The sequence below is a fragment of the Miniopterus natalensis genome, chromosome 17 (genome assembly GCF_054644295.1).
Source record: "Miniopterus natalensis isolate mMinNat1 chromosome 17, mMinNat1.hap1, whole genome shotgun sequence".
NCBI classification, from domain to species: domain Eukaryota; kingdom Metazoa; phylum Chordata; class Mammalia; order Chiroptera; family Miniopteridae; genus Miniopterus; species Miniopterus natalensis.
In genome coordinates this window covers 9,968,521-9,981,217 of record NC_142097.1, presented here as the reverse complement: position 1 = coordinate 9,981,217, position 12,697 = coordinate 9,968,521, and the positions used below count along the sequence as shown (strand labels likewise).

At 46.1% G+C, this 12,697-nt stretch overlaps 1 protein-coding gene across 1 annotated transcript in view; it reads left to right on the top strand.

Annotated features, from left to right (window-relative positions):
* The window catches only part of DNAH2 (dynein axonemal heavy chain 2), a 101,578-nt gene that overhangs the window by 60,214 nt on the left and 28,667 nt on the right, over positions 1-12,697 (top strand). Inside the window, exons 41-57 of the mRNA XM_087825883.1 lie at positions 2,302-2,520; positions 2,749-2,866; positions 3,075-3,211; positions 3,728-3,865; positions 3,956-4,114; positions 6,238-6,390; positions 6,577-6,668; positions 7,018-7,216; positions 7,371-7,595; positions 8,520-8,624; positions 9,172-9,360; positions 9,567-9,652; positions 9,789-9,919; positions 10,074-10,223; positions 10,796-10,963; positions 11,225-11,385; positions 11,662-11,801. Of these exons, the coding sequence (XP_087682009.1) occupies positions 2,302-2,520; positions 2,749-2,866; positions 3,075-3,211; positions 3,728-3,865; positions 3,956-4,114; positions 6,238-6,390; positions 6,577-6,668; positions 7,018-7,216; positions 7,371-7,595; positions 8,520-8,624; positions 9,172-9,360; positions 9,567-9,652; positions 9,789-9,919; positions 10,074-10,223; positions 10,796-10,963; positions 11,225-11,385; positions 11,662-11,801 (2,570 nt within the window). The remainder of the gene's footprint in view (positions 1-2,301; positions 2,521-2,748; positions 2,867-3,074; positions 3,212-3,727; positions 3,866-3,955; positions 4,115-6,237; positions 6,391-6,576; positions 6,669-7,017; positions 7,217-7,370; positions 7,596-8,519; positions 8,625-9,171; positions 9,361-9,566; positions 9,653-9,788; positions 9,920-10,073; positions 10,224-10,795; positions 10,964-11,224; positions 11,386-11,661; positions 11,802-12,697) is intronic.

Sequence of the window (12,697 nt, the reverse complement as noted above, 5' to 3'; positions counted from 1 at the left end):
GGGAAAAGGGGACATTTCATAATGACATAAGGGTCCATGTCCCAAAAGATATAACAATTCTAAATTTGTATGCACAAATAAATAAAACAAGATTGACAACTAAAAGGAGAAATAGATAAAACCACAACCCTTATGAGAAATCTTGATATACTTCTCTCAGAAATTGATAAAGCAAGCTGATCAAAAAGTCCATAAAGATACAGATTGGAATGCTTTTAACAGATTTGCTGTGACACATATAGAATATTACATGCAACAATTACAGTTGCATATTCTCCTCAAGTGTGCATGGAACGTTTACCAAAATCTACCATGTGCTGATTTATTAAGTATAGGTCTCATGTGTTTCAAATGACTGAAAATTATACAGAGCATGATCTCTGGCCACAAGAGAATTAAACTAGGGATCAAAAACAAAATATAATTTTAAAAGCCCAAATGCTTGGAAGTCAGAAAATACAATTCTAAATAACTCATGTGTCAAAGAAGAAATTAGAATGTTTGTTGTTGTTAATCCTCACCAGAGGACATTTTTTCCATTGATCTTTTTTTTTTCTTTTTTTTTTTTTTTTAAGAGAGAGAGTGGAAGGGAAGGAGGAAGAGAGAGAAACATCAATGTGAGAGAGACACATTGATTGATTGCCTCCTGCACGCCCCCCAAAGGGGAGCTGGGAATCAAACCTGTGATCCTTTGGTCTGTGGGCTGATGCTCTAACCACTGAACCAAACTGGCCAGGGCAAAAATTTTTTTTAATTCTGGATTTTAGAGAGAGAGTAAGGTATTGAGAGAGAGAGAGGAAGATCCATGTGAGAGAGAAATATTGATTGGTTGCCTCCCTTACGTGCCCCGACTGGGGATCAAACCCGCAACCTTTTGGTGTACAGGACAATGCCCCAAATAACTGAGCCACCTGGCCAGGATGAAAATATTTTAAACTGAATAAAAAGAAAATGCGACATCTTAAACTTGCGGCATGATGTTAAACATGCACATGCGTATCTGACAGTGGAGCAAAGGTGTAATGGTCACCGCAAGGAGAAGGTATCTTAAGATCAACAAATGAAGCAGGCAACTCTGAAGAATATAACAGACTTTATTCTGGGGTAATTTACTTAGAGGAAGAGAGAGGAATATTGATGTGAGAGCAACCATCGATTAGTTGTCTCCTGCAAGCCCCCTACAGGGGATCGAGCACACAAACTGGACATGTGCCCTTGACTGGGAATCAAACCCCCAACTGTTTGGTGTGCGGAGTTATGCCCAACCAACTGAACTGCACCAGCCAGGGCTATAAACAGTTTTAACTTAGGTGATGATTTGTTTAATGTCTGGTTCTCCCACCAGACTGTGAGCTCTGTAGGAGGATGACCTCTACTCTATTCTCAACACCCAACATACTGCTTGGCATATACTATAGAGGCTTAAAAAGTATTTGTTGAATAATATTAGAAAAAAATGTGTATAGCACATGTCACATTGTGCTGTTGTTTTTAATCCTCACCTGAGGATGTTTTTTTTTTCATTGATTTTTAGAGAGAGTGGAAGGGAGAGAGAGGGGGAGAGAGAGAGAGAAACATTGATGCGAGAGAGACACATCGCCTGGTTTCCTCTCACACATGCCTCGACCAGGGCCAGGGATCAAACCTGCAACCCAGGTACATGCCCTTGACAGGGAATCGAACCCAAGACCCTTTGGAGCAGAGGCCGACACTCTAACCGTTGAGTCACACTAGCCAGGGCAGACATTGCGTTTTTTTTGTTTGTGTTTTTTAAAAATATATCTTTATTGATTTCAGAGAGAGGAAGGGAGAGGGAGAGGGAGAGATAGAAACAGCCATGTTGAGAGTCATTGACCAGCTGCCTCCTGCATGTCCCATACTGGGGATCGAGCTCACAACCTGGGCATGTGCCCTGACCAGGAATCGAACCCTGATCGCCTGGATACGAGGTCAATGCTCAACCCCTAAGCTACGCTGGCCAGGCTAGACATTGTGTTTTATGTAGACTATTTTATCTAATACAACAACCTTATGAGAGAAGTATCACCACGACTCCTATTTAACAGATAAGGAAACAGAAACTCAGAGAAGGACATGTTCACATGGCTGAAAGCTGACTCCAGAGCCCAGTCTCTTAACTCTGCAGTCAGCTTCCCAGGAAATGAACAGTTGCCAGAGTGCAAGGTCCTGGTGCCATTTTTCACAGTTTGAACATCACCCTCCAAGGTCTTGGAGAGATTTGAAAGTCCTCTGCAGTCCTCTTTCTTTCTTTTCAACTTCCTGTGTTTCACCTTCTCTCAGCTGCGGGAGACCATTGAACATGAGATTCGCGATAGGGGCCTGCAGACCACAACGTTCACCCTCACCAAAGTCATCCAGTTGTATGAAACCAAGAGCTCCCGCCACTCCACCATGATCGTGGGCTGTACGGGCAGTGGCAAGACTACCTCGTGGCGGATTCTTCAGTCCTCCTTGACCTCCTTGTGCCGTACTGGAGACCCCAACTTCAACATCGTTAGAGTAAGGGTTGGCACTGTGAAGTCACTGGTAGAGACTTGAGAAGCAGGAAGACGGTGGAGGCTGGGGACAGGGATACATGGGGTCAGAGAGGGCAGGCTGGGCTAGGAGGCAGCGCCTGGGTCCAAGGAGGCCTGGGAGAGGTGAGAGAAAGGGCAAGTGCAGATCCCTGGGAGATCTTGGGATTTGTGTCTGCCAGCAGCTCAAAACCCTTTCCTGTGTCATTTTTAGGAGTTCCCTTTGAACCCTAAGGCATTGTCCCTAGGGGAGCTGTATGGGGAATATGACCTTAACTCTAATGAGTGGACGGATGGAATCCTATCCAGCGTCATGCGGATGGCATGTGCAGGTACCCAAAGGATCATGGGGTGGGGAGAGCAGATGCCCAAATCTCCTATGGGGGCAGGCATGCTGGGATTAGAAAGCTCAGTTTGGGAGAAAACTGCTTGGAGAATGCTGAGGTACAGAGAAGCATCGGCTTGCATCAACAAGGAGATGAGCGTGGAGGGCCCTAGGTGAGAACGCTCTGGTTTCTTCACTATCTACCTTCTACCAAGATGAGAAGCCGGATGAGAAGTGGATCATTTTTGATGGCCCTGTGGACACACTGTGGATTGAGAGCATGAACTCGGTCATGGATGATAACAAAGTGCTGACCCTCATCAATGGGGAGCGTATCGCAATGCCTGAGCAGGTACAGGGCTGCCCTGACTGCCGAGGCCCTGTAGAAGTGGGAACTGAGGGCATGGGGCAGGGCTAAGGGGAAGAGCAGGAGAGGAAGTTCTGTAGGAGAGAGCTGAGGAGGAGGTCGCCTGGGTTCATGGGGACCTGCGATTGAAGTGCCTGTCTACCGTGGCTGTGGAGAGCAGTTGTATAGAAAAGAACCTTGTGTACCAGGAAGCACTGTGGGAGCCCTCCTCATGTCCATTTCCACTGACATAGGAGGGAGGACCTTCACTATGCACCTGGGATCATGAATTCATGGGCTGTAAAGCCCACCCTTTTCCACCCACTCAGTGTGAGCGAGAGAGTGATTTTTTTTTATATAAAAATAACCTTGAATAAGCCTCATTTCTTTAAGCAAATCATTTGTAAATCTTAGATCTTTATTCATCGTGCCACAGTTGGCACTTGATAGAGTCATCTTGGGGCCTCAGAGTTCTGGGCGGGGAGCAGCGAAAGGCAAGGTTGTGACAAAGTATATCCTTAGGTGTCTCTCCTGTTTGAAGTGGAGAACTTGGCAGTGGCCTCTCCAGCCACCGTGTCTCGCTGTGGGATGGTGTACAGTGACTATGCTGATCTGGGCTGGAAGCCCTATGTTCAGTCATGGCTAGAGAAGAGGCCAAAGGTAGGAAGGGAATCGGCAGGGGAGGGGGGGTAATCAGCATGGCCTACGGGACATAAGAATGAGTAAAGAGCCCTTCATATTCAACTCCAGATTGAGATAGAGCCGCTCCAACGGATGTTCGAAAAATTTATCAACAAGATGCTGACCTTCAAGAAGGACAACTGCAATGAACTGGTGCCTCTACCCGAATACAGTGGGATCATCTCCCTCTGCAAGCTGTACTCGGCCCTGGCCACTCCAGAGAATGGGGTAAGAGGGACCAGAGCAGGGCCAGGCAGGAAGGGCTCATGACTTCCTGGGACACCTTCAGGGAAATGGCATTCTGAGGCAGAATGCGAACACCTGGTTTGAGCAGAACAGACAACAAGGGAAGGCTACACCCACCTTGGATGTAGTAAAGGGTGCACGCACGTGTGTATGTGTGTGCGCGCACAGGCACATGTGCACAAGTGAACACTGGAAGGCCAAACTAAGATCTCTAAATTGGACATTGTACATGATGGGTCTCTCTATAATTTCTTCCTTATACTTTGGGACATGAGGATAGCTCATGTGGTTCCTCATTTCTCTATCCTTTCAAAAAATAAATATTAAGTCTTGGGATACTGGCTCTGCTGGAAGGAGCACCCAACCTAATTTGATGAGGGGTTTTAGAAATTTCCAGATTAATTGATATGTAAGAAAAATTTTTGTTTAGTTTAGAATTGTGTAGTAAGGGCAAAATTGTATGTTTTTCTGTTGAGGTTAAATCACTTCCCCAAAACTGTTTTTATTGGTTTTAAAGACATTGCCAGATAATTAAACTATTAATATAAAGTTATATAATCAATTAAAAATCTATAACAGTACATGTCATTCCTGATACAATTAATGTAACTTAAAACTATATAGATTAAAAAAAAAACTATGTAGGTGAACTTTCAAGGTAACATATAGGAAGAAGACAATAATATAGTGCCAGTGGCTCTCAGGTGCTGAGGAGGACCTTCCAGGGAGGGGCTGAGCCGGGGGGGGGGGGGGGAGAACAACACTGGTGAACAGAACAAAGGAAGGAGGGCATCCTAGGTAAAGAGAATGGGCTTCACAAAAACACGGGGACACGAGTCAGTCCCTGTGGGGCAAGGAAGGGTGGAGGTGGTGTTTTCATGCAGACCCTCTGCAGTGTAGCAGAGACCCCAAGAGGGGGATGGTGAGATGTGTTGCGTGTTGAGGTGAGCTGGAAGGACACACTAAAGATTCTAGATGGACTATGGTAGATGAGAAAGTCTCAACACAATTTCCCACCTTATTTTGAGGATTGAGGATTATTCTAAGACCAAGTTCAATATTCTGGATTGAACAGCATCCTGTGTATCAGATTACTTGCAGTATTAAGTAGTATTTTAATTTAGAACCCATCCTCAAGAGCTCCCACCCATGGGCCTGTGGTTGTTTCACAAAATAGGTTAGAGATGATACAGATGTCAAGTTAGCTGTCTGTTGTCCATTTTCCCCAAGGAGCTCAGTGGAGTTTGCCCAGCCTCACATGCTCCATACACCCTGTCAAAGAGCAGCATCTGCACATGCCCTCTGGGTTGGGGGTTGAGAGCATGAGTTCTAAATATGCTATTTCTGCTCTTAAGTTGGTACATTTAAAATTTTAATCACACAAGTAACAATTGAATCTAGTTTTCTTTTCAAAAATTACAATTTTTCATATAAAGCTAAAGTTGTTTTTGATTGCCTCCACCTTCCCAGTCCTAGTCTACTCCCTTCTCCACAAAAGTAACTACTGTAGTGTGTTTGTATGTGTCATTCTAGGCCTTTAAAAAATACACATTTACATACAAGCCCATAGGTATTCATAGAAAATGTGGTATTGAAAAAATGTATCATGCTAAATACCACACTTGCAATATGCTTATTAAATCAACAATATGTTTTTGAGCTCTATACTGCTACATGTAGATTAATTTCATTACTTTTAACTGCTATAGACAAATCCATGGTAGAACAGGACATTTTATTTTTCCATTCCTCTACTGGTGGACGTTTAGGTCATCTCCAACTTTTTGCAGTTACAAAGAAGTCACTGCAGACAATCCTTGACCTGTTTCCTTGAGACCTGTGGGCATTTCATCAGGGTAGACATGGTGTGGCCGGGTCCCTGCCGTGTCTTTATAACTTAGAGAAGAAACTCAGGGCCACTACTGGACTACAAGGAATTTCAGGGTTATTTAAATGTTTTAGATTTAGGTTTATCTACACCCATGTGGTTTCCCAAACAGAACCAGGAAGGGAGGAAAACTCTAAGCCTTTGTAATGATCTGCCAAAGTAGATCCCTCCATCTCCTATAGATTTAGGGTATTTCCTCTTCACTTTTTCCATCCAGGTGAACCCAGCTGATGGTGAAAACTATATCTCCATGGTAGAGATGACATTTGTGTTCAGCATGATCTGGTCTGTGTGTGCCTCTGTGGATGAGGAAGGCCGCAAGAAGATCGACAGTTACCTCCGAGAGATTGAGGGCTCTTTTCCTAATAAGGTCAGGGCCCCCAAACCTGAGGTCCTATTTTTCCAGAACCCACCAGTATCCCTGATCCTCAGACTCTTCTTGAGTTTCAGCCTGCTAGCCCAGCTCCCTTTCTTTCACCAGTGGTTTGTGAGCATTTTTTCTGGGCAGGGGAGAGCTAAAGGAAGGCTTGTAACCTGACACACATTCCTTCTTTAGGACACGGTATATGAGTATTTTGTGGACCCCAAGATGAGGAGTTGGACATCATTTGAGGATAAGCTCCCTAAGAGCTGGCGCTACCCTTCAAAGTGAGAGACAGGCCTTGGGGGTGGTCCAGACTTGGGGGTGGTTCAGACTTGGAGCTGTGGTTGGTGGGAGATGTGGCGAGAGAGCTGGGGCCTAAAAGCAAAAGTGAGCTATAGAAAGGAGAGGTGGACCCTGGAGCAGAGATGAGTCTTGAGTATAGGAAGTGGGATGGAGGGGAAATGGGACAGGATCTTAAGGAGAAGCCCTGATCCCCAGGTCCCACAGGAGGCAGGGTTGGTGATTGGAGAGTGATGATGCCAGAGGAAGATAAACACTGGGGGGAAGAATGAAGGGGGAATTAGAAAGGAGTGGGCCAATGACCCTTGAGACACAATTCCTCTTCCTCCCTAGTTCCCCCTTCTATAAGATCATGGTGCCCACTGTCGACACAGTTCGTTACAACCACCTGGTGAGCGCCTTGGTGGCCAACCAGAATCCCGTCCTGCTGGTGGGTCCTGTGGGGACTGGAAAAACCTCCATTGCCCAGAGTGTTCTGCAGTCCTTGCCCTCCAGCCAGTGGTCAGTGCTCATTGTCAACATGTCTGCACAGGTGTGTCACAGGACCCAGGGGTCAGGCTGCCCACTCCCCACTCTCCCTCCGCCTTCTGCTCTCTCTTGGGATTCAGGTACCTGACTGACACTCCTCTCTAACTCCATATTTCTTTTGGGGGACCCAAGCATTTATTCTGTGCCTTTTTCACCAGACCACATCCAATAATGTGCAGAGCATCATTGAGAGCAGAGTGGAGAAGCGAACCAAGGGTGTCTATGTGCCGTTTGGGGGGAAAAGCATGATCACCTTTATGGATGACCTAAATATGCCAGCTAAGGACACATTTGGGTCTCAGCCACCCCTGGAGCTGATTCGCCTCTGGATTGACTATGGCTTCTGGTATGATCGTTTGAAGCAGACCATCAAGTACATTCGAGTAAGCTTCTGGGGTATTTGTTCTCTGTTCCCCCCCATGATAGGTTCAGTGCCCCCTCCACTGGGATGCCAGTATAGAATCCTATAATCCTATATTCCTTTCCACACAGGAGTTTACTGCTTTTCTCAGGACTGAGATAACTGGCTCCTAAATTATCAGTTCCTATTATTAGCTCTCCTCATTAACCCTGCCCAAAGGATACTGTCCTCTAACTTCCACTCCTTTTCCCAGGCCTCTGATACCATGCTTACATGCCAACCTGATGCTACTCAGAACTGTCTAGGTGCCCAGGGTCTATAACTACCCCCTCTGGGCCTCCTCTTGTCTCCCATTTTTACAGTAAACACCCCCATGGTATCAGTTCTCTGCTCGCCACTGAGGACCCAGGCAGCCGCCTTCAGCCTTGGCTCTTCTCCCAGGGGGATCTGAGCATCTTGTTTATTTCTTTCTCCTGTGTCAAGGGGCAGCAGCCATTCCAGCCCGGTTTCTGGGGTGCTCATCTATCTGACACTCCGGCTCAAAAACCTACCTAATAAGTAATATATTCTTATGTTTCTGAGAATACATACGTGCACTCGTGTGGACAGATACATACATTAAAAAAAGAAAGTCTAGAAGATGTAATCAAATATTAGTTTTTAACTCACCTCTATTTTCTAATTTGGGTACATGGATTATAATGATGAAGTAAAAACAAACACATTAATAATTCTAAAGAATGTCCCTCATCCCTTTCTTCACTTTACCTTTCCCTGCCCCCATTACTCCTTATTTCCTCCTGCTAATTTTGTCCCTGTCCCCTTCCCATGTGTCCCTCTGTGGACTCCCTTCCTCCCGGCTCCTTTTACATCTTCCCTATTTCTTCACCTTCTCTCATCCCTCTTTAAATCTGTCTCTCCGCCCTATCTTGTCTTTGCTCCCTAGGACATGTTCCTGATGGCTGCCATGGGCCCTCCTGGGGGCGGACGGACTGTCATCTCCCCAAGGCTGCAGAGTCGCTTCAACATCATCAACATGACCTTCCCCACAGTGAGGGCAACTGGAGCCAGTAGAGGGGGGGATTGTAGAAGACAAAACTATCTTTGTTATAGAAAATGAGGGGCAGATCAAGGAGGGGGCTCAGAACCCCTTGAGCAGAGCTGCATACAGGGAGCTGTAATATATAGAGGGGAGACTTCCATCTGTAGAAGCCTTTGCTTCTCCTGAGCTAGGAGAACCACAGGATGAAAGTGTAGCTTGCTGGCTCTGGAATGCCACGACTCTTTGTCCCAGTGGGCAGAGAATGCAGGGGGTCCCAAATAGGCTAAGAAAGGTAAGTCCTACAAGGCCGAGAGCTGAGAGCATTGCCAGGATTAGGGTGAGGCAAATGAGGCACTCAGGGGCGCCAAAAATATTCAGTAATCAAGGTAAATACTATTTTAATGCAATATATTTTTTTAAAAGTAAGCACAAAAATTTATTATGAGCAAAATACAAAAATTTTAAATAAATACAAGATTGGCATAGTACCATGCTGACCCATATTGGAGCCTAAGGCCAGGAACCTGCAAAAGTGAATCAGAGGGCCTTTTTCTAGGAGTCTCAGATCATCCGAATATTTGGCACCATGATCAATCAGAAGCTTCAGGACTTTGAGGAGGAGGTGAAGCCTATTGGGAATGTGGTGACGGAGGCCACTTTAGATGTGTACAACACCGTGGTCCAGCGCTTCCTGCCCACACCTGCCAAGATCCACTACCTCTTCAACCTTCGCGACATCTCTAAGGTAAAACTCCATCCAACCTTGCTCCTTTTGCTTGGCACAGCCACCTTACAGGCATTCTCTTCTCAAAGTAAGCTTTGGAGCTCAGTAGCATTCCATAAACCCAAAATCACCCCCATCCTCGAATGCTGCAGTCTCTGACCTTACCTCTAAAATTCCTGAAGGAAATCTTTCCTTCCCGCATCTCACTAGCTATGCCTCTTCCTTAGGTATTTCAGGGCATGCTTAGAGCCAACAAAGACTTCCACGACACCAAGTCCAGCATCACACGACTCTGGATCCATGAATGTTTCAGGTGAGATGCTTGTGCCCCTCCAGATCTAGGTTTCAGCAGCCTTGCTTCAAGCCCCGCCCTCAACCTCACTCTGATGGTCCTTTTCCTAGGGTCATTCTCCTTATTCCCAGATCTCACCCCAACTCCCTCCCAATAGAGTCTTCTCTGACCGACTGGTTGATGCGGCAGACACGGAAGCATTTGTTACCATCTTAAGTGACAAACTCGGCTCCTTCTTTGACCTCACATTTCATAATCTTTGTCCCAACAAACGTCCTCCTATCTTTGGTGAGCTGGGAGCTGTGGCTACTGTAGGCTGGAGACTCTTTGGAGATGAGTTAGAAGAAGGGTTGGGCATGGAGTCCTGATGTTTAGGGCTCTTTGAGGAAGTGTGGGGAAGACTAGGCATTTGAGACTCTGACGCCGTCTTCCCATGGCCTAGGGGACTTCATGAGGGAGCCCAAAGTGTATGAAGACCTAACTGATCTGACGGTACTGAAGACAGCCATGGAGACGGCTCTAAATGAGTACAATCTGTCACCTGCTGTTGTGCCAATGCATCTGGTGCTCTTCCGAGAGGCTATTGAACACAGTGAGCATTTCCTATTCCCATCCCCTTCCCCAGAATCCCAATTATGGGGTATTTCCAAGGAAACAGGGATTCCTTCCCAGGTCTCTCCTGGAAGTTACCTTCCTTCCTTGCTCCAGATGCCCTTGTGGCAATGGGCGGGGCTTTTTCTCAACAGTGGTGTTTAACAGACATGGTAGAGTTAAAAGTTGAATTGCCACCAGCTGGTGTGGCTCAGTGGCTGAGCTTTGACCTAGGAACCAGGAGGTCACAGTTCAATTCCCAGTGAAGGCACATGTCTAGGTTGCAGGCTTGATCTCCGGTCAGGGGCATACAGGAGGTAGCCAGTCAATGACTCTCTCTCATCATTGATGTTTCTATCTCTTTCACTCTCCCATGCTTTCTCTGAAATCAATGAAAACATATTTTAAAAAAAAGTTGAATTGCCACCAGGGCTTCAGATACTAACCTCTTTCCTCATCTCTTGGTCCCTCTATTTCAGTTCTAGGCATCCCGGTCCCTAGTCTAGGGCCTGGGGGTCCCCTGAGGTTGCTCAGCCAACTCATTGCCCTTGTACCCCACCTCCCAACTCCTAGTCACACGGATTGTGCGGGTCATTGGACAGCCTCGGGGCAACATGCTCTTGGTGGGCATTGGGGGCAGTGGGCGCCAGAGTCTGGCCCGCTTGGCCTCATCTATCTGCGAGTACACCACCTTCCAGATTGAAGTCACCAAACATTATCGGAAGCAGGAGTTCCGAGAAGGTATGACTGGGTTTCTGAAACAGGAGAGGGTTTAGGGCTAGGAGTGAAAGATCAGATGCTTGACATTCTGCAGTGACAAGAAAGAGGAGGGATGGAACCCAGATAGTGAGCTGTGCCAGGCCCATGTGGAAATAGAATGGTGTTGTGTACGTGTTGAAGGATGGGGTAAGGTGCCTAAATCTCAGAAGAGGAGTAAAAGACGGGCTGGTGAATCTGAAGAGTCTGCCTGTTGCCATTTCCTCCTTTTCTCATCTCGCGCAGATATCAAGCGTCTGTACCGCCAGGCTGGGGTAGAACTCAAAGCTACATCCTTCCTTTTCGTGGATACCCAGATTGCTGATGAATCGTTCCTAGAGGACATTAACAACATCCTCAGCTCAGGCGAGGTCCCCAATCTCTACAAGACTGATGAATTTGAAGAAGTATGATCCCTTCCATGCCCTCAACTAGTTGGTTCTTTCACCTTCCTAATTAACCCCTGAAGAAGCCCAGATCCCAGAATATGCTACTGTGGCACCCCCCCTGTCTACGCCACCCCTCCCCATTAGGTGGAAGAGCTGTTCCTCTTCAGTCTTCTTCCCTCAAGGGACACTATTGGATAGAGCTGCTTTAAAACCCACACCCTGTCAGCTCAGCCTCACCACTCTGGTCCTGCCATTGAAACTGCAGCCCTCTGACCCTATGTGGTTTCTGTTCAGATCCAGACACAGATCATAGAGCAGGCCCGGGCAGAGCAGGTGCCAGAGTCCTCGGACAGCCTCTTTGCCTACCTCATTGAGCGCGTGCGCAACAACCTGCACATTGTTCTCTGCCTCAGCCCTGTGGGCGACCCCTTCAGGTGACTCCTGTTATATAGCCTTCTCCCTCTCTCCCTGTGTTAGCCCAGCATTCTTCACAGGGTCCTCTTCCCCTCTTTTGGCCTCCCATACCTTCTGGGAGTTAGCTCCATGAATGGCGCCAGTCTCTACACCCTGAAAGCCCCATCTTCTTTCCATAGACCTTGCCTTTTTTCAGGAAGTTCCTGCTGCTTACATAGAAGTGGTCCACTCCCTTTTGGTGTGACTAGGTGGTTGTTGTTGTTTTTTGGGGGGGGGGGGGTTAAAGAGGGTGTTTTTTTGTTTTGTTTTGAAATTTTTGTGATAAAAAAGACAGAACATTAAATTTACCATCTTAACCATTTTTAAGTGTACAGCTCAGTAGTGTTAAGCATATTCACATTGTTGTACAACAGATCTCTAAAACGTTCTCATTGTGCAGAATTGAAACTCCATACCCACTGAATAACTTTCCATTTCTTCCATTCCCCCATCTCCTGGCAACCACCATTCTACTTTCTGTTTCTATGATATCTCGTATAAGTGGAATCATAGAGTATTGGTCTTTTTGTGACTTGCTTAGTTTACTTAGCATAATGTCCTCATATCATCCATGTTGTAGCATGTATCAGAATTTCCTCCTTTTTAAGGCTGAGTAATATTCCATTGTATGTACAGACCACATTTTATTTGTCTACTCTTGGTATAACTAGATTTTTAAGAGCATTAGAAAGTAGGAAGAAGGCAGAACTTGTACAGAGAGGCAATGTGGGTTCCCATTTTGTTTATTTCTATAGTTATGGTGTATTTACCATGTACCAGGCACTGCATTTTATGTGTCACCTCATTGGATCTACTAACAACCCTAGTTAGTATGCTTTGTTATTCCCATTTTAGAGATTAGGAAGCTGACATTCAA